Below are 21,272 nucleotides of genomic sequence, written 5' to 3'. Positions count from 1 at the left end.
AATCAAGGAAACATAGTCGGCAGGGCCCGGAGACCTCCCTGTCTGTCCACTATACCCTGAGTGGTCTGGATTGTCGCTGGAAACTCAGGCTCAGGCAGGCAGGTAGTGACTTAATCAAGTCTGAGTTGCTGCTAGGAGGTGGAGCTGGGTCCTAAGGGAGGTCTTGTGCCTCTCCTCTCCCTTCCCATTCAAGGCCTGTCCCCAAGGGGTTCACATTCAGGGGCCCCTCTCCTCCTCCTTCATCCTTGCCATCCGCATCCTTCATCCTTGCACCAGCTCCCCTCTCCAGGCTCTTAGGCTTGGGTGGGTGCTCAGCCTTCTTTGTTGACTACTGGGAGACACAAAATACTCTTTCCTAAGTCTCCCTAATGTGGAAACCCCTTACTAGGTCCCACCCTGAACCCTATACCTTCTTTTTCTTCCTCCTCCTCTTTTCCTTCTCCTTCCCTTCCCAGACTCGATTCTTGACTGACAGAGCCCTTCGTAAGCCCTGCCCCCCAACCTTGTGCCCGTTTTTGCCACAACCAGACCTCAGCCATCACACCACTCTGGCAATGTCTGTGTTCCCGGGAGGGGCAATGGGTCAGTCTTCCACAGTTCCTCGGCCACAGTAAGGAGCTGAGACTTTATTGTAAGTGAAGTAGAAGCCACAGAAGGCTTTTCACAGGCAAGGGACAAAAACAAAGTAGGTTTTGCCAGGTCCCCTCAGCTTCTTTATAGGGAAGAGGCAGTGGGGACACTGGGGACTTCTGGGAGGCCTGGGTGCTGGGTCCTCAGCCAGGGCACCATGTGAATTCACACCAGGCTTCCTCACTCTCTGAGAAAGGGCAGGGGAAGCCTGAGTCCCAGTCAGAGTGTCCAGAGACGGGTCATAGAGCTCAGGATGAGGGGGAAGTAGCAGCCAAGTGTTTGCTAACTGCAGTTCCCACCCCAGCACTGACCTTCCTCTCTCAGACTGCTGGAGTCGGGAGCCTGGGGACAGCTCTGTGCCACACAGTTTCCCTCCTTCATGGACCAGGAACTCATTAAGCCAGCCTCGGGGAGCACAGGCCTTCACTTAACCCAGTCCATAAGGAGCTTTGCTTGTTGGATGTTCACAGAGTGGGCCTCGATAGAACCAGGCTTGTAGGTTGCTGGCCACTGGGCCCAGAAAAGCCTGGTGCCACTACCCAGGGGCACAGTGGGCTTCCAGAGATCAGCCTGTGTCTTCCGCTCTAGCCTTTCTCTTCCTTCAAGGAGGGTCTCACTTGCAGAACAGAAGGTGCTGCCTGAGGGGAGATGGTTCAGTACTGCTGGGTCCGGGCTAGGTGCCTGCACACTGACACCTCCACGTCCCCTGGGTGCACACAGGCTTTGGAATGAGAACATTCTAGGGACTTTTGAAGTAGCCTAGAAAGCAGGGGAAGTAGATTGTCCTGTCCGTTTCACAGAAACTGAGTCTGAGAAAGGCAAAGGAGGGAAGAAGGGTGAGAAACGATCCCTGCACCCCAGACACAGAGACCTTCAGTCCCTGTCTTCCAAGGAGATGGATTCCCTACTGCAGAGCTGCCTGGAGGATGAAATGAGGGGTTCCTTGAATGAATTTCTGGTGGGGGAGGGGGCAGAAAAGCTGAGGCTCACTTTTGTCCACCCTGGTTTGAGCTTCTTCAGCACAGAGACCCGCCCGCCCACCTACCCCGGAAAGCAGAGCCCAGGCGACACAGAGTCACACAGAGCACACAGAGGTGGCATGGAGACAGCTAGGCTGGTCTCCATGGGCCAAAAGCAAATAAATAAAGACAGAGGGAAATAGGATGAAGCTGTGGGTGGTGGGGCCAGAAGAGGCCACAAGGAAGGGATTTGGGGGAGCTGGGTCTTAGGGTAGAGCAAGGAAGAGGTCTGGAGAGCCAAGGGCAGTAGGCACAGTGAGGTGAGTGCCCACACAGGCTGGTGGGAAATCAGCTCGGGGTTCTTGTTGGGGGAAAGGAGCTACCCTAAGCAAGCCAGACTTCCCTTTCTCACCAGTACGTGTAGAACCTCCCTGCTCCAGGCCCTGGTTCACCGCCACTTGCTATATCCTAAGCCTCCGTATCCGGCCCTGGACCCAGCCAGCTTTTGTGCAGTTCTTCGCTGCCCACTCTTCATTTCTCCTTAGCTATACCATTTCCCAGCTCCACCCAGTATGTGGCAGGCAGTCATTCATTTGCATTGATCTCACTGTGTAGCCCAGGCTGGCCTTGAGTTCACTGCGATCCTTCTACTCAGCCTCCTGAAGGCTGCAGTGATAGGCCTGAGCCACCACGCCTGGCTGTGAATTTGTGCCTTTGGGCTAACTGAGCAGGAACCACGGCTCAGTGGCTGGGCACAACCCTGATCTGCCTGAGGGCCCAGATGGAGACCCGTGCCAAGAGAGCCATGTACACAGCTCTGTAGGGATGGCAGTAAAGGATGAAGGGGGAAAGAGATGGTGGACAAAAGAGCCCTTTGCCCACAGGATCAGGGAAAGAATGGCTCTCTAGATGGAGGAAAAGGCTGGGTGAAAGCCCAGAGATGGGAACTTCTGGCTGGCAGGAAGAATGGGAGAGTAGGTCAGGGAGAGGCCTGAATGTGCAGGTGATGGCATGGTCTACGGGCCCTGTTCCTGGCCCAGATCATGTCCTCGGACAAGGGAAGTGGCTCTGGATCCCTAACCCAAGAGAAGGCTCAGGACTTATGGAACGTCTCCTAGAGATTTTCATAGACGAGGTTAAATTCATTGTCTTCCTCAAACCTATTCCGTTTCTCCTAGGAGAGAAAAGAGAGGGAAAGAAGGAGGGAGGAGAAAGGAGAGAGAGAAATATTAGGTGGGAAAAGAACAAATTTGAGCCAATGTTTAGTCATTTATTGCATTGATCTCACTGTGTAGCCCAGGCTGGCCTTGCGTTCTCTGCAATCTTTCTGCTCAATCTCCTGATACTGCAGTGATAGGCCTGAGCCACCTCGCCTGGCTATGAATTTGTACCAATTTATTTTTGTTGGGGGCAGACAGATAGCTTACTGAGTCACACTGATAGGAAACATGACCTCTGTCCCCAAGCCCACCTCTTCTGCCATGCCTCTCCATAGCTGCCCTCCACCATCTAACCCCAGCAGGCTCCCAGGGCCAGTTTCTGGCTTCTCCCCATGATCTTCCTTGGTCTGGGATGCAATCTCTTCCACATAGACACCGAACCCTCAACTATCAGATTTCACCCGCAGGTGCATCTCAAGAGGACCAGGGAGCCCTCCCTGTTCCTCACACTGGTCTGGCCTCACCACGGAACCTGTCCTTCACACAGGGCTACTGATTTCTCTGCACGTCTTTGGGGTCGATAGTTTATTCCCGCAGTGTAGGTTTCTAGAAGGCAAGTGTACCTCACTTTCCTGCCTAGCACCCCAGAGCCTGACCTTGTATAGACACTGACTGAGATCTTTCCAGTGGTCTGGGGTGGGAGACCCTGCTTCCAGTTAGGGCCTAGTTCAGGGTTTTGAAAACTAGAGATTCAACAAACACTTCCAGCCTGCAGCAAGGGGGCCAAGTACCAGTTCCTGCACTCCTTGAGGCTTCTCCACAGTGTTTTGAGACCACCCACCTTGCAGACTTCCCACACCAGGGTGAGCACACTGCTGCTTTGTAGAGTTCAAAGCTCTGGGGCTCACGTTACTCTTTTGAATTCTGGCAAAGCTGGCAGCTCAGGTCAATATTACTCATCCACTTTAGAGATGAGCACACTGAGGTTTTCTTTTTTCGAGACAGGGTTTCTCCGTAGCCTTTGGAGCCTGTCCTGGGACTAAGCTCTCGTAGACCAGGTTGGCCTTGAACTCACAAAGATACTCTGCTGGGAATAAAGGCGTGCGCCACCGCCACCTGGCTGAGCATACTGAGGTTTAAGAGAGAAAGTGTGACAAAGTAGTGAGCCCAAGGCCCGGTCACAATAACAGCTAGAGCTGGCACCAGTGCTCATCCAACTCCGACTGTAATCGGCACATGCCTGGGGCCATCTGGACTCCTTATGCTCTCACTCGACTGGCCAGTGTAACACTGCACAGGGCTCACCAGCGGTGGTTATAATCGCCACACTGTGTGAGTTCACGCTGGGTCCTGGGTCGCCCTCTCAACACCGTGAGCTGTTCTCAAAGAAAGCCTGGGAGGTGAGGATTATCCTGGCTCCTCCGAATATAGACCAGGAGATTCAAACTCCTCCAAGGCTGCAGGGCTGCTGAGGGATCAACCGAGTTCAAAGCTGCCAGTCCTCCCAACCACTAGGCCAGCTTGTGGGGATGGCACAGTCAACTCCGAGTGGCCCAGTTCTGGGATCTATTAAACTCCCATGGCATAGATGAGGGAGGGAGGGGTGAGAAGGAAGCAGGCTCCATGTCCCCAGGCCTGGGCATACCTTGGAGGGAGGACTTTGGCTGGAGACAGGGCTACCAGTCTCTCCTTCGAGGCAGGCGTAGACCTCTGTCTCTCGGGGCTGTAGACCCTGTAGGAAAGAGGGCACCAGTGTCAGCGGCAGGTGACATAGGAGGACAGTCCCCAGGTTCCTGCCTGTTGTTAACCGGATGTGCTGTGGAAGCCCAGAGAAGGGCAGAACCCCTGGGCTGTCTCCATTAAAACTGCCAGTCTCTGAGTCACCTGAGTCCTTGCCCTGATTGTACAGGGCCAACTCTGTCTACACCACACCACTTCCCTCAAGGACCACCAGCAAAGCCCAACAAGGGACTCAGTCCAGACTTCCCCTGGCTGGCAAAAGGATACATTGTCGCCCACCATCCCTGACAGTCCTCCCGTGCCTGAGGCCCCAGCAGCAGTAGGAAGCCCCCTACATGACACCTAGGGTCCCTGCTAACTTCTGCCCTCACTCCCTGGTTCAGGGACTGTCCATGACAGAATCCCATCTGCTCATCCACCTTCTAGGTCTCCTCTTACTCACTCCCCATCCGGGGCTCACAGACGACCCAGGCACGGAGTAGGAGCTCACTCCTCCTTCATCAGTCCTGTGCCTTGCTGGAGGATTAAGGAATCTAACTCCAGAGCCCAGGGCACGCTGCTCTCTCCCTAGCCTATTATTTCCCTTTGGTCCCCTCAAGCCACACTACTCTGGTCATCTAGGGCCAGAGTCATTCGCTAAATATGCACCCTTGGAAACACATGCTCCCGCTCTTCCCCTGACCACAGTCCTGCAATCTATGACTTCTCCAGAGAACTTCCCTGGGGCTGGGAAGCTGGGACCCAGCCTCCGTGGCTTGCTTGGATGTGGTTCACATCCATGCTACACCCGCAGCCTTCAGCAGACTGGGAATCTCTTGGGGACAGGGACCATGCCTGGTTTGTCTGTGGGCACCGGACTCTATAGCTGGTCTCGGCACAGTGACAGGCCACCAGGTGAGGATTGGTGAGGGAACGTCTCCCTTACTAGGTGTGTGGAGCCAGTCAGTCACTCCTGAGGGTCTTCAGCAGCCAGACCACAGATTCCAAGACGGTGAAAAGACCCTGGCTTTGAAGTCAGACAAGACCAGGTTCAATTCTTGGCTCTGATACCTGCTGCCACAGGCAGCCTCTTTGCTGTCTCAGTTTCCTCATCTACAAAATGGAAATTATCTTATCTGTCTTATAGGACCAACACGTGAATAAATACGAGGCTGCACATAAAGTTAGGCAAACAGTAGGTGCCTAATATGCAGTTGTTCCAAGATCGCCCAGGAAGGTACCACCCCAGCTGCGGTGTTTCGGAGCTTTAGAACACAGCTTGCAAAAAACCAGGCAAGCAAGAGGCAAAAACCCTCCCTTCCCCAGTGTACTTGTCACATGGATGCCGGCTTGTTGCCAAGGAGGCGGTTTCCCTGGCAACAGTCAAGCAGGGGTTGGTGAGGCAGGCTGGGGAGACAGGTGGTGCTCAGAGGCAGGAGGAGGGTGGGGAGGTGGGAGGGGAGGAGGGAAGAAAGCGCCCAGAGGTAGCCACGCATGAAAACCCCTGTAATAAACCATTTGGCGCTTGGGAGACCCTAACTTCAAGGGCATCAGACACAGGCAGGGTGGTGAATCCGTCCTGAGGACTGCTCAGAGTGTCTCTCAGCTAGACAGAGGGAGGGGCTTGGGAGAGGATTTTCCAGCCTGCCTCATCTCCAAGGGAAGAGAACTTCCAAGGCCCATTCTGAGCCCTGTGCACCTCTGTGCCTGACCAGAGAACTGACCTCCGCCCAGTGCACAGGGTAGAACATGTTGCCCAGACATACTATGACCCCTCAGGCCTTTCTCAGACTCACAGACCCAGGGACCACAAGTGGTTCCCTCTCTCTTATGTCTCCACTATTCTGGCCACCCTAGCAGGTGCAAACCCAGAGAAGCCAGGGACCATCAGAGTCAGGGAAGGGCACCCTGTTTCTGGTGTCTGTACTGCAAAAGGCAAGCGTGGCCATCACTCAGCTGGTGTCCAGTGGAGCCTTTGACAGTCCTGACCTGCTGGCTGCATTTGCATTCAGGGTTTGACCTGCTGTTCCAGGCTGTGAAATGCAGGGGAGAGCCTTGTCAGCAGGACACTTCTGAGCCTCTCGTCCAGGTCAGTTTTCTGGGCCTTTCTCAGCAATGGGCAGCAGGGCTAATGGGGAGGTTGCCTCCCTCGACTCTGCCAGATTGTCCAGGCTAGGCTATGCTGGCCTCCGCTCTGCAGCGGTCACTTGTCTGACTCTCAGGTCCTACAGACCCCTTTGCCTCCTGTTGCCCAGTGGGCAGTTACAAAATGTTCATTAGCCTGGTGGAAGAACCAAGGCCAGCCTCCAGGCTGGTTCAGGGCAGTGCGAAGCTAGCTGTCTGGGCCTGGATCTCCTCTGGAGATTACAGTGTAGAAAGAGGCAGTACTGCGGAGCACCCCAGCTCTGGGTCGGGGTTCTGGTACAATCATACCAGATTTTCCATTATCACATCTGAGTGTGAGAAAAGTCACTTCATGGGGCTGGAGAGATGGCTCAGCAGTTAAGACTGCTCTTCCAGAGGTCCATGGTTCAAATCCCAGTACCCACATGGCAACTCACAACTGTCTGTAACCCCAGTTCCAGAGGACCTGGTACCCTCACACAGACATACAGGCAGGCAAAATACCAATGCATAGAAAAATAAATAAATCTTTTAAAAAAAATTCACTTCAAAGAGGACAAGAGGAACTGGGGGCCAGGGACACTGGGCCAGGCAGGGGCAAAGAGCAGAGGTGAGGGGAGGTCTTTAAAAGCTACTGACACCCATTTGCTATAGTTATCCCTCTACCCTGCATCAGGTCTCGAATCTAAGCTGCCCTGGAAGGGCAGAGCAGACGTCAGGCCACAGCCCTGAGCTTGTGCAGGATGAGGATGAGGAGGAGGCTTGAGGGAGACCGTGACAACCTAAGGAAGAGCAGGGCATGACGCCTGGAGAGACAGAGAGAGGACCCGGGGGAGGCTGTCGTGTGTATTATTTTGGAAAGGACCATCTGAGGAGAAAGTAGGTATAGGAAGGACCTCTTGACGGGTGGACAGTGACAACTTGGAGGCTGTGAACAGACTTCTAATCTTGATCTAGGGTGGGATGGCAACTTCTAAAGGATTGCTGGCCTCAAGAATTGCTTCTGTGGGCATAGTCATGTACACCTTTAACCCTAGCACTTGGGAGGCAGAGGCAAATGAATCTCCGCGAGTTCGAGACTGGCCTAGTCCACATAGTGAGGTCCAGGCCAGCCAAGCGAGACTCTGTCTCAATTAAAAAACAAAACAAAACAAACAAAAAAACAAAAGAATTGCTTCAGCACCTCCACCTGCAAGAACAGGAAGGGCGTCTGGCCTGAGTGACTGACAGAACAGCCAGCATTTCCCAGGGAGAGAATGTTGGAGGCACATAGTGCCTGAAGATTTAGAATTTGGCTGAGGCCGGGCGGTGGTGGCGCACGCCTTTAATCCCAGCACTTGAGAGGCAGAGGCAGGCGGATCTTTGTGAGTTCGAGACCAGCCTGGTCTACAAGAACTAGTTCCAGGACAGGCTCCAAAACCACAGAGAAACCCTGTCTCGAATAAACCAAAAAATAAAAAGAATTTGGCTGAGAACTGCAAATGAGACATCTCGGTGGAGCTGGGTCCAAGGCTCAGGGATGTATGAGACAAAGCTGGGGCTGATCCAGACATGGATGGTGTTCAGAACCCTTCCCGATGAGATCATTCAGGGGTGGGAGTCATAGTAAAAGAGGGCAAAGGTCCCAGGGCTGAACCCCAATGTCTACACCAAGGTTTGGAGAGGAGGGTTCCACAGCTCCCGAGCAGGAATCAGTGAGAAGGGGCTGGAGAGGTGTGGCGGTGAATCAGGGGAGGACCGAGAAAGAATGAAATGTTCTAGAATCCAGGAGGAGGGAGCACTCAGGGAGCTGTCAGAAGCTGCTGAGTCATCAAGGGACCTGGGGACCCAGAACTGCCTGTCGGATACAGCCACGCGGAACCAGAGTGACTGCCAAGGAGAGCTCTGCTGAAGGGTGGGTGCAGGCCTAGCCAGTCAGAAAGGAGCCAGGGAGGGCTAGGAGATGTCATAGTGGGCCAAGCCCTCGCCACAAGTGTGCGGGGCCTGAGTTCAAATCTCCAGAATCCGTACAAAACCAGGGGCAAGCCATGTATGCCTGTTATTCCATCTCACTGTAGGAGTCTACAGTGAGAAAAGAGGCAGAGACAAGAATTCCTGGAGGCTCGCAGGCTAACCAGGCTGGAGTATGACGCAGTGAACACAAGCAGACCTTGTCCCAACTAAGGTAGAAAGCGAGGACCAGCACCCCAGGTTGTCCTCGGACCTCCACACACTTGCTGCGACACATTGAAATCCACACTCACATACACAGATGGTATGCACACACGCACACACACAGATTTTCTTTTTAAATGTCAAGTAAAAAAAAAATCAAGAAAAGGCACCCTGGGGCGTTCTGTCAGCTGTAGAGAAGGGAGGGCAACTGGAGGGGACACAGTTCAAGAAGAGGAATTTAAGACGGAAGGAATCACAGTGTGCTGGGAGCTGCAAAGGCAAAGCTGGATGACTAACCCTGCATTAATCATCAAGACCAGGACTCAGAAGGTTTAAGTGGTAGAATCAGCAAGTTCCAGACAAGTCCGAGTTAACACAGTGAGACCCTGTCTACAGCAAAACAAGCGCAAGGCTTCGCTTCTGTCAGGCTGGCCCGTTTAGAAACTCTAATAGGCCAGGATTCTAAACACAAGTTCAAGTGCTACGGTGCTTCGGATAAAGTCTGAGTGCTCTTCCACATAAAGGCAAGCAAAGCTGACAGAGTTAAAAGGAGAAGTATGCAGACCCACCACCGCACTGGCAGACACTTAACACCTGATAAGACAGACAAAGAAAATCAATAGGGACCAACAAGGATCCGGACCATTTTAGCAATGTGGTCAGCAAATTTGCTCTCACTGACACCTAGAGAACACTCACGCACCATGAGTGAAGTGTGCCTGCTTGCCAAGGGTGTGCAGAGCACCAGGTGAGACATAAAGCCGGTTTCAGTGGCGTTCACACTATAAAAGTCAGAATACGTGTACATGCAAAAAATAGATTTAGCCAGAGACAAAGAATATTACAAAGCAGCCGGGGGAGAGGACTCCATGGTTAAGAGCACTGGCTGTTCTTCCAGAGGACCCCAGTTCAATTCCCAGCACCCACGTGGCGGCTCACGGCTGTCTGTAACTTCATTTCTACAGAATCTGATGCCCGCTTCTGGCTTCCTTGGACACCAAACACATAAGTGGTGCACAGACATGCATGTAGGCAAAGGGTTCATACATACATTAAAATCAAGGAAATCTTTAAAAATAATTCTGTGCAACTCTATGTTTTTTTGTTTTTTTTTTTTGTTGTTTTTTTTTTTTTGGTTTTTCGAGACAGGGTTTCTCTGTAGCTTTGGTGCCTGTCCCGGAACTAGCTCTTGTAGATGAGGCTGGCCTCGAAATCCCAGAGATCCGCCTGCCTCTGCCTCCCGAGTGCTGGGATTAAAGGCGTGTGCCACCACTGCCCGGCTTCTACGTTCTTAAAGTACAGTCAGACAGTGAAACTCAAGCTCGTAATTCCAGCACCCTGGCGCTGGAGGCAAGAGGATTAGGAACTCGTTAGCCTGGGCTATGGGTGTCAAAACAAAAGCTGAAAATAAAAGCAGTATAAGGGCTGAGGCTCCTGCTCGGGAGTACAGTGCTTGCCTCTTGCCTAGCGTGTTCAAGACCCTAAGTTGTATTCCCACATGAGCGAGGAAGGGAGTGGGGAGGGAGAGGGAGGAAGAGATTGATTGGGAGAAAGAGAGATTGATTTTCACATAGCAGCTGACACTATACTCTCTCCTAGTATAGAGCTGCTGGGAAGGAAGAGGGAATTTGGGGGAATCTGGGGCGGCATACGCTGCAGCAGCTGGTGGAAAGTCCCTGGAGAGGAGAAACTAAGGGCCCTTTGAGAACTGTCCTGTTCAGAGAGCTGTCAGTGTTGCCCCCCATGGGAATGTCCCTTGGCCTCATTGCCGCCTCCCCCACCCTCAGCAAACATAGCCTAATTCTGATCATGTTCTGGGTGGGGATTTATGGCCAGGTCTCACGTGTGCATCAACAAGGTCCTGGAGACAGGAGGAGTGTTAAACACCCTCAAAATAGGTCCTTGGCTACCCAAGCGGCCAGCTGTGGGGTCGGCAGCAGCACCTGGTGGCTCTGGCTGACACGGGTGTGTGTGTGTGTGTGTGTGTGTGTGTGTGTGTGTGTGTGTGTGTGTGTGTAAATACTTGACTTTGTCTACACTGAGCAGACACTACTCACAGAACTGTAAACAACACACCTCGGGGGGAGTCCCACGTCCGGGTGACCAGGCAGGCACAGTCTCCTCAAGCCCTCCCCTTGTAACTGTGAAAACTGTGCGGGGGTGGGGGGGATAGGATGCACGTGACACAACAGGGTGTGTGACACACGGAGTCCCACAGGGAGCGTTGCTGTGACTGGAGGGATAGATGAGGAAGGGACTGGTGGACAAGAGAAAGCCCTCGATGTGTCGAGAGTGTGGGGCGGTGCCAGGCCCTTTCCTCTTTTTGTGACTTTGGCTGTTGCTGCATCAGGGTCGCTTGTGCAACAGAACTAGGAAAAAGCTTGCAAGCCGGGTTGGGGATAATTTGCTCAGCTGAAGGAACTTTCTTCATCCTTGCCAACTTTTGCTCTCACTACCTCATGTTCCAAAAGGGGGCCCACACATTGCCTCTCCCTTAGCCTTTGTAGAAATTCCTAATTTGTAGAACTGCCGTGTCTGTTTCATAGATTAGGAAACACTACCCTCACACAGCTAACCAGGCCCTAGGTCAAGCCCGAGAGAGGTAGAAGGGCTCTGGGACTCACCGTGTAGATGGATTCTGCCGGAGGCTTTGTGGTTCCGCCGGTGGATTTGGGACCGGGGCAGGTCCTGGGAATATGCTTGCCCAGGACTGACATCTGTTTCTGTAGGGAGAAGAAAGCAAGGGCTGTGGAGGCTGAGGAGAAGCAGCTCTCCCATCTCCCTCCCCTTACAGACCCCATCGAGGGAGGAAATTGCTGATTGCCATGGGGCCACACAAAAATTAATCACTCAACCCTTTCCACTCGCCGTCTCCAGGGAGAGGTGCCTGAAGCTACAGGAAACGCAAAGACCCACGTGGGGCGATGTCACAGCAGAGTGCCTGACTCTAGGGACAAAACTGTGTAGGTGGGCCCCAAATGAATGCCAGCCAGCCCCTCACTGACTGTGGCCCTGAAGGAAGACGCTTTCTCTCTAGCTTCAATGCCTTCCGCAGTAGCCCCCTTAGCAAGATGATTACAAAGTTTCAAAGAGGGGACAGAGGGGAGGTGCTTGGTGGCACTCAGGAAACCCTCAGTCAACCACCTCACATCGTCGGCTGAACACCTCTGTTAGCTGGGCAGTGTGAAAGGGTGGACACATTCCTGCCCTCCTGATCTTAAAGTTTGTGGGAGAGATGGGCCGTACATCGCAAATTTACCACAGCAGAGCTTCCAGTACGCGGAGACCAATGACTCAGGAAGGGGTTATTTGGGGGAAATGCGAGGACTGGAGTGTTGTTCAGCAGGAACAGAGGCAAGGGCTCCAGGCAGAAGCACAGCAGGCAGGCAGGCAGGCAAGTACCAAACCTGCAGGACTGAGGGCGCTCAAGGAGAGGTCAGCCTGAGGCTAACTACCCTGATGGGCAGGATGACGGGCAGGGCAGTGAGGAGAGCAGAAAGCATTGAGGGCTCCAGGTAGGGTGCCTAGAGCAAACCAGCTTTGGAAAACTCCAGAAGGCTAAAACCAAATGGCAAGTAGAATTGGAGAACACTGGGTCACCCTGCTGGAAAAGCACAGGGCCCCGGGGACAGCCAGAGGGAGGCAGTTTGGACGCCCCCCTCATCACAGGCACCACGCTGCCGACAGTGGAGCAACAACGGCCTCATCTCAGGGCAGGAGCTAATTAAAAACCCTGGCCACCTGCCAATCCCCAGCCCATTTACTCCCGGATTAGCACTCAAGAGCTACTTAACTCACAGGCAGAAACCGGTGCCACCCCCAGTCTCAGCATCATACAGCTGAACATGGAGTCAGGGAGGGAGACATACCCTGTTGCTTGTGCTCAACAAACTTGCAGACGAGCTCTCGGGTCATCTCTGCTCTGTGCATGAAGAAGTAAAATCTTGGAGAGGGTAGGGGATTGTGCAGACACGCAGCCAGTAAGCGGCAGGGGCAGGATTGGAACCTGTGTCTGCGTTTGCTAAGACTCCAACCCAATGCTACCAGAGTGTTGGCATCTGTTTGTGGGAATTCGTGGGTCTCATACAGACAGGTGTGGCCACCTATGCGCGGTTTATAACTCAGAAAGACCCCTGTCCTGGTCACTTAATTCTCTCAGCAGCCTGAGGGAGTGGACACGGACTTACCAATTTCACAGAGAGGAAAAGTGAGGCCTGGCCAAGCTAACAAATGACTGCCCATGAGGAAACACAGACCTGGCACCTCCCTACACTGTCTATTCCTGGAAACACTGCCACAGTTACACCCCAGGGACATTTGGGGTACATTGGTACCACCTCCTTGTCAAGAGGGCTGGGGTCCTGGCCCCTCCCCTTTTGAGCCTGCTTGACTAAATGCCACTAAAGCTGAAAGACAGGAACTCCCAGGCAGTGGTTGTTTGGAAGCTTCTGGATAAGCACTTTGGATCCAGGCTGGAAAACACAGGTCTTGGCATGAGACACCTGTGGGCCATGGTGCCAGCCCTCTTCCATGCTGGGCCTGGCTGAGCACCGGGGATCCTGTGGCCTATTGGGTTTGCCATTGAGAGCTCAGGGAGGTGAGCTATACACTGTTGGCTTCAGGAAAGTGCTCAGGTCCACAGGAGGCTACAGATTGTTAGGGATGTACAGAGGAGGGACCAGCAGGGGAGAGGAGGGCGAGCAAGAGAGTGGAAAGGGACGAGCAAGGAAGGGGAAATGGGCAATGACGAGGCCACAGAATACAAATGACACCAGTGTCTCTACTAGGGGTATGGTGGGGAACAGTGGGAGCCACGGGAGCTGGACGTGGTCAGATTCGCTCTCATCCACCTCTGTAATTGGCCTCAGACGCAGGTGCGAGGCGGATTGAAGTTTGGGAGCAATGGGGAGGAGGCCCAGGCTGAAGCGGGAATCCTATGGGGACAGAGGGGGAGTACCCTTGCAAACTCGGTTGGGTTATGTTTTGCTGTGGAGGCTGGGGATGCTCTGTCCCTTGGAACCAAGCTTTGTCTACTCAGGACCCTGACCCACGCTACCAGAACTTGTCCTTTCTGGTTGTGATTATTAGGTTAGTCAGCCAGCCAGCCAGCATGACTTCTCCCATAGTGCCTAGCTCTCTGTTGCCCATGTTTCCTCTCCCCAGGAGGCTTCAGGGAGGGTCAGCAGGCCTGGGCTGAGACCTGGCTCCCTCTACCTCTGCCCAAGAAACCTGTTAAACCTCAGTTTCCCCTGCTTTGAAACAGGAGCCATAAGGTCACCTTGCCCTCCTTGTGCCCTAGCTTGCTCCTCCTCATCTTTCAGGAATCAGCATGCATATATCCCATAATTCCTTCCACCAGCACCTACTATGTGCCAGGCTCTGGCACGCACCAGGGTATCAAGTCCCTGTCCCGTAGGGTGCTTCACTCAGGCAGGGAGACAACAGAAACGCAGAAGACAGAGGCTGGATAGTAGGGTGGGGGGAGGTGATAGAGGATCCTCACGAGGGTAATGGGGCCCAAGCCAGGGCCAGGGAGAAGGGGCTGGACCCTGGATTGGCTGAGGAACGATTGTGGGAGTGAGTAGGCAAGCCACACACAGCTCCAGGGTTTAATCCTGAGCCCTCAGGAGGCCTAAGGTCCTGAAGAGTGTTCTTCTGGTCATTTGAGGTGGAGATACCCTATGCCCCATATATATGAGTCACCATGTTCACCGTATTGGTCTGAAGCTTAGGGAGGGGCCTGGTAGCTCATCAATGGATGAAAACATAAACCCCGGGACAGATCAGTCACCCAGGTGCCTAGAGAAAGGTGCCCAGGACCTTCCAGAGCTGTTTTTACACAAACATATCCCAGTCAGGCAGAGTCGTCACACCTGCTCCCATGGTGGACGTCACGGTGGTCATCATCTTCTCAGGAGAGTAGCTGCCCTGGTGCTCAAAGCAGCCCAGGTTTTCTTTAATGTTTCTCACCCCCACCTCCTGTCCACAGCCAGGATGCCTGGAATTGTCTCCGCTTGGACTCTCCTCTGCCGAGATCTCAGTTAAGGCAGGGAGGAACTGGTGAGCCTGCCCAAACTCACAGAGCTGGTAAGGTGTGTGTGTGTGTGTGGGGGGGGGGTTAGAGCACAAACCCAGTCTGGAGCTGTGGTCTCAAGCCTCCCAGTCCCCACTGACCACCAAGCAAGGCTATCTTGGGATTTTAGTCGTTGTGTTTCTTCTGGGTTCCTAATCTCTGATATATCCTAATGCCTGGCGCATAGTAGGTACTCAGCTAAGATCCACTTTAAAAGTCAACCCATGTATTTCCTATGAAAGGACTGAGAATTATAATCCTGCCAGCAGATTCTTACTGAACACTACTAAGTGCAGAGTCCTATACCACAGGCCGAGGCAGGTGCCAAGGAAAAGAAGGTAAGAATGAGGGGTGCCCTAGTGGGGAGTCAGCTCTCCTAGGGAGTCACCATGAACTGGAGATGGGCAAGGCAAGAGCTGGAGCACACTGTCCCCTTCACATACACTCCAGTCTTGCTCTGCCATGTGCTCACCATAAGCAAGTCACAGCTTCTTTGGGCCTCACTCTCTGGGGCTGAGAGATGGGAAGAAATGTCCATGTGGAAGGGTTAGGCACACAGCATCTTTTAGGCTCTCCCTTCCTTGTTCATGGCTGGCTATCAGGGGTGGGGGGGTGGGCTCTGTCTGGGGACCTGATGGGAGCCTGTATCTTCTGCCGGATTCTTAAGGGATGAGTAACCTGGGAAAGTCTAAAGAACCCCTATTCTTTCAACTGGGTGGAAGTGGGCCTCTGGGCTGATGGAGTATGCCGCCCAGGGCCTAGGACACCCTATGGGACAGGGCAGTTCCTCTGGTCCTAGAAGCCTCCCCAGGTCCATTGTGCGGATGAAGGGTACAAGACTCAGCATAAATGTATTACATAAATGTGTTACGTGTCCACTTGGTCCTTACCTTCTTCCAAAGCAGTAGAACTGTGCCCAGCACACTCAGGGCACCCAGCAGGCCGGTAAAACTGAACAGCAGGGCCTCCTGGCGCTTGAACGAAGGTGGCTGGTATGCTGTGTCTGGACGGGAGGGAGGAGTGCGGGGAGCAGAAAGTAAGTTTCCCAGGAGAGCTCAAGGCCTACATGGCCTACCAACCCCTAGCCCCAAAGCTTAACATTGCCCTTTTACCCATTTCTAACTCTCTACAGACCCCTGACCTTCAGGGCCTTGGCTTTGTTCCTGTGTATCTTGATTGCCGTGATACTCTAAGGATGGACTATGTCATTTGCCCCTTTAGTGGCCCTGACTCAGTGGCCTTGGCACCACTGAGGGCTGCCTAGGGGACTCTGGTGAGTCATATCATCTTTGGGGACCTCCTTTCCTGTATCTGAAATAATGGTACTATGAGTGTATGTTGTGAGGGACACGGGGACTGACAAGGACAGTTACACCAGGGGTAGACAAGGGGCAAACATCCCCTCATCTGGAGCCCTCCCTCCACCCTCCTTCCCTGCCTCCATCTGGCTGGCAGAGGACAAAGGACAACCCACGTCTGGGCCCATAATAGTTACTGAGCAAGTGCCCAGGCAGCATCCCTCATAGGCTAGCCTGTGCAACATCAGGCAGAGTACTGCCATGAAGGTCAGACCCAAGGTCACATCCAGTCAAGCAGTAAAACAAAAAGTCAAACCCAGGGCTGTGGGATTCCAAAGTCCCAGCCCCTTCCAGTGGGACTCACGGAAGTGGCTAGAGAAAGAACTTTGACCACGGCTCGCTTTTAACCATTGAGAACGGTAACTAGGAATTACTGCCAGAATGATGTAAAACAAATGTTCACTCAAACAAGACGCTCACAAGTCCTCGTGTGCACACGCCTAACCCCACACTGCCTTGCACTGCTAATGGGGTCCCGGCACCAGTGGGCTGAGTGACCTCTCTCAAGTCACTTGTCCAAGGTGTCCAGAGGCAGATCCCCACACTGGGCCCCTTCTCTTTCAACACAAAGGTGGTGCCTGGCACACCTGCAGGGCAGGGGTTCCCGGCGGGAGATGGGGGGCTTCTGCTCTGTTTGCAAAGCTAGAAGGCAAGGTAGAGAAACTGCTGGGTGGTCCCAGCATTTAATTCTCCCTGGAAGGATCAAGAGGAGGCCTTACCTCTGACCAGAATGAAGGTGCCGCTGCCCTGCACTGAGATGTGTCCTTGGACTAAGCAGTAGTAAGTGCCTGTGGCCGATGCATTTGGCAGGCTGAGTTTAACCTCGCAATCCAGGGTCTGGTTCTCCGCACCAGGGCTGTGTTTGCAGTCAATTGGCTTCTCCACACTTCTCTTGCCATGGAGATCCTCATGAAAGAAGCTAAAGGTGAAGCCCTTGAATTGTGGTGTGTCCTGGTAGTTGATTCTGCAGCTAAAGGAGACAGCCGTGTTGGCCAGAGAGACCATGATAGGGAGGCCGGTGTGGGTCACTGATATCCCTCCTGTGGGGGGAAATGACAGGCTAAAGTGACAGCTCACTGCAAGATTCCTCGCCCAAGCGTGCCTCCTGCGTGTGGACTGCACAGGGTGATCCTCAGAGAGATTCCATTTCTCCAATGGACAGAGGCCAGGCAAAAGCTTTGACTGAGGAAGAACGAGAGTCAGGAAGGTCAACCATTAGGGTGGATTCTTCAACAGGTGGGAAGTGGGAAGCAGAGACACCCCTGGGGCTGAGGGGACCTCAGAGCCTGAGCTCCTAACCCCTCTCCTTCCCACAGGATGAAAGGTACCCCCATTTGTTACCCATACAGACTTAAGGGACTAATAGCTAGGGAAGAAATGAAGGAAAGAATACAGGAAACCAGAGCACTTCCTGGCGGGGGACAGAGGGAGCAGGGTCTTCATGCCAGCAGGGAAGGCTGGCCAGCGGGCAGAGATGGGCCATTCCCAGAATCAGGGCTGGGAGAACATTGTCAAGTCTCCAGGTGGTATAACAACCATTCCTCCCGGAGCCATCCTCCAAAGATGCAGAACTGCTCACATGTGGCCACTTGTGCCCAATGCTCATCACAAGGCCAGTTCCGCTGGAGCCATCATCCCTAACCCACACTCATCAGAAAACAGTTTAAATACCCCCCTCCCCGTGCCTGCCCAAGCAGCAGCCCAGCCCGGCTAGGCCTCCTCCTGCAAGCTTCCGAGAGGCTGTTTAGAATTGGAGCAGGGTCAGCAGCCACCGCCCCCGACTTTGGCAACACAGGTCTCTCAGCTTCAATATTCCATGCCTCCTGGGCCCTTCCTCTCCAGCAGCTGAGCAGCAGACAGTTTTTAAATTGAGGTCGGCAGCAAGCAGCCAAGAACACACAGGCCGGCTTGTTAATCGGGAGAAGATCGTGCGTTTTGAGACGCTTAGAAACTCTCAAGATTTATTTTGCTGAGGAAAGTGAGCTGTGGGCCTCCTGCCTGTGGGCTGGCATGGAGCCAGGAGGGTCTCTTCTAGCCTCTGCAGCTTTCCCCTGGGGAAAGGGCCCTCAGGGGAGGCTGAGCCTTCTGGAAGATTCCAGGGCAGGGATGGAGATGATCCTCCAGTGATTGCTTACAGATTTGAACAGGCTGATATTTTGAATTTACTGTGGAGCCTCTAAGAGACTCTCCACCCCCTAAAGAACAGGGGCATTGATAGTACCACGTTCACTGCTAATGTGGTACAATGGTCACTTTGGGAGTATTTACTGAGTTAGTGCCCAGGCCCCTTCCCTGGCAAGGAGTCCTGTCCCGGGCTTCCCTTAGGCTGGCATTACCCTCATATTCTCTGGCCTCTGTTGCGGAGCAGCTGCGACTTGACTATACTATATACACAACATAATACTGGCAGAGCAATGTTCTAGCTTTGTTATTAAGAAGCCTCCTCGATCAGGGTAGAGGCGGTCTGAGGTACCACATGACTGGATAGAGGAGGCAAGAGACAGGAGTTACAGAATGATCTCCCAGGGTTCCAGACGGCCTGGAGGGCGCATGAAGCCATAGCATGGAGTGATTGAGAGCTCTGCCCACACCGCCAGCAGCTCCCCTGTCCCCTTCTGTCCCAAGCCTCTGCCAGTCCTTCTCTCGGCAGCTGCACTGCCAGCAGCCCCCTGTACCTGTACCCACAGATACCCTCTCTGTGGCCTGTCTGTGGCCCCCTCTGCCTGTGTTTCTTACCTGGAGAGTCCTCTGTCCAGAGCCCCTTTACCCGTGCTCCCTTCCTACCGCCAACTCCTGAGATCCTAGTCTTGATTCCTCAGAGGTTCCCGGTACCTGATCCTCCTGATGGGCTCTCCATATGCTCCTGTCAGGCCGCCAGGGTAAGCAGAGCCTGCCTGGCTTCCCCAGGGTTCCAAAGTGAAGGGCGGAGGTTGGAATCCCACGGAAGAGACCTAGAAAGGGGTCATCCCTCCTTCCCTGGGACCTTTTGCTTCTCCCATGTTACGAGGTCAGTCTCAGACTAAGGGAGGTAGACATGCTGCCAGCATGACGAAGCTACTTTCCTAATTTTTCTGGCAGGAAGATAACCATCCAATTGTCTTAACCCTCCCCCATTTCCCTCCATCTGCCTCTCCCCGGGGCCAAAGCACCCTTCTAAAAAATGACAGAATCTGCTAGAGCAATTAAGCCAATCTTTACAATTCTGGAGATAGCTATAAAAATAGATGTCTATTGTTCAACAGCCTTAAGGGATTGGCTGTTTTCAGGTTAAAGGGTTAAGATGACAAAATTCAGGGCCTGACTCTGGCCAGTCACAGTACACAGAGACCTGGGGGTGAGAACCTCGGGCCTTGATGAAAGCGCAGTGTCTGGGGGAGAGCAGACTCAGCTCCCTCCATGTCGGAGAAGCAATGACAACTAGTCTGGAGACAGCCAAGAGCCAGGAAGAATCTCAGCTGGTACAGTGCTAGGGTGTCTGACCTGAAGATGGAGTCCATCACTGTCCCTCCTTTGTGGGGTGTCAGCACCCCACAGTCTGGACCATGGAGCTACTGTGGATATCCAGTCCTCTGCTCCACTCCATTAGTTTGCCAGTGAGAAGCAGCCCCCATTTAAGGTCCAGAGCTACAGATGAGCTCACAGAAATTCTAAGTCCATGAAACCTTTCCCTCTAGCATTTGCTGTGCCCCAAACACACACACACACACACACACACACACACACACGCTCGCACACATGCACGCACAAGCACACACCACTCAGTAAGGGTACCAGGCAGCTTGCAGGTACTACCTGACCTATCAGCATCCCCTGTGATAATAAAGTAGAGATGCTTGGGGTGGAAGGGAGGGAGGGTAGAAGGGAGGGAGTACGCAGTGTCTCTAGGTAGGTCAGGAGGTGCCTGGGAGTTGAAAACTTCCTTGACTTGGAGTGGGTATCCAGAAATAGAAGGAAAAGAACATGAATAGGAAATCAACCTAGCCAGGTATGACACAGGCTAAATGCCAGTCTAAAACCATGAGGCAATTATAGTAACCTCACTCCAGAGAGAGAGAGACTAGAAAGATGGCTCAGTGCAGAGCTGGAGAGATGGCTCAGCAGTTAAGAGCACTGGCTGCTCTTCCAGAGAACCCAAGTTCAATTCCCAGCGCCCACATGGCAGCCCACAGCCATCTGTAACTCTAGTCACAAGGGGTCCAACCTCCCCTTCTGGTCTTTGCAGGCACCGCATGCAAGGGGTACACAGACACATTTAGGCGAACACTCATAAACATACGATAAAAAAATAAATAAAACCTCTCCAGGTGTTGGGATACACACTTTTAATCCCAGCACTCTAGAGGCAGAGGCAGGTGGATCTCTGTGAGTTCGAGGCCAACCTGGTCTACATAGCGAGGTCCAGGACAGCTAGGGCTATTACAAAGAGAAACTCTGTCTCAAAAACCCAAATAAATAAATAAATAAAAACTCAAAAAAAGAAGAGGTGGTTCAGTGGGGGAAATGGCTGTCACCAAGCCTGATGGCCTGAGTTTTATCCCTGTGACCTGCATGGAAGAAAAGGGACAAACTCCCTCAAGTTATCCTCTGACAGCCGCACTCACGCGAGGGAAGGCACGCACTAAATAGTTACATGTTAAGAGAAAATCAGGCGGAGTCTCAGAGGCTCAAAGCTCCAGGATTCATGAACAGTGGCATTGTGCTTAGCACGAGGCTTCACCTGACGCTGCTGAGGGGGCAGAGCCGAGGGCCATAGGCACAGGATGGAGAGGGGATTGGTGTTCATGAAGGAGCCAAGCACGGTAGCCACCAGCCGCCAAAGACAGCCTGTCAGATCCCGGACATTTGCACAGTCCAGTCACGGACAAGTGGTTACACGCCCTTTGGCTCATGTCTCATGGATCTCTGAACTCTGGCAGTGTCTCACTCACAGGATAATGTGGCCCGGACAGGGAGCTGTCTGAGTGTTCTCTGCCGTTCTGTTCATGCAGCTGTCTTTGGAGATAAGTACCCCAGGAGCAGGACTGAGAGGACCCCAGATTCCAGGGACTGAGGAGGGAAAGGTTCATGGGGTGTGGTTTTGTTTGTTTGTTTACTT

The 21,272-nt window shown here is 53.2% G+C and overlaps 1 protein-coding gene across 1 annotated transcript in view; it reads right to left on the bottom strand.

The window, feature by feature from the left end:
* Positions 1–623: 623 nt before the first annotated feature.
* Positions 624–21,272, bottom strand: part of Nfam1 (NFAT activating protein with ITAM motif 1) — a 33,624-nt gene continuing 12,975 nt past the window's right edge. The window contains exons 2-6 of the mRNA XM_026782412.1: positions 16,897–17,217; positions 15,710–15,822; positions 11,371–11,469; positions 4,395–4,481; positions 624–2,763 (exon numbers count right to left, since the gene is read on the bottom strand). Coding sequence (XP_026638213.1) covers positions 2,704–2,763; positions 4,395–4,481; positions 11,371–11,469; positions 15,710–15,822; positions 16,897–17,217 — 680 coding nt within the window. The 3' untranslated portion in view covers positions 624–2,703. The remainder of the gene's footprint in view (positions 2,764–4,394; positions 4,482–11,370; positions 11,470–15,709; positions 15,823–16,896; positions 17,218–21,272) is intronic.

The sequence above is a fragment of the Microtus ochrogaster genome, chromosome 15 (genome assembly GCF_000317375.1).
Source record: "Microtus ochrogaster isolate Prairie Vole_2 chromosome 15, MicOch1.0, whole genome shotgun sequence".
In the NCBI taxonomy this organism is placed as follows: domain Eukaryota; kingdom Metazoa; phylum Chordata; class Mammalia; order Rodentia; family Cricetidae; genus Microtus; species Microtus ochrogaster.
Note: the sequence above shows the minus strand (reverse complement) of the source record. Positions and strands in the feature narration are given on the sequence as shown.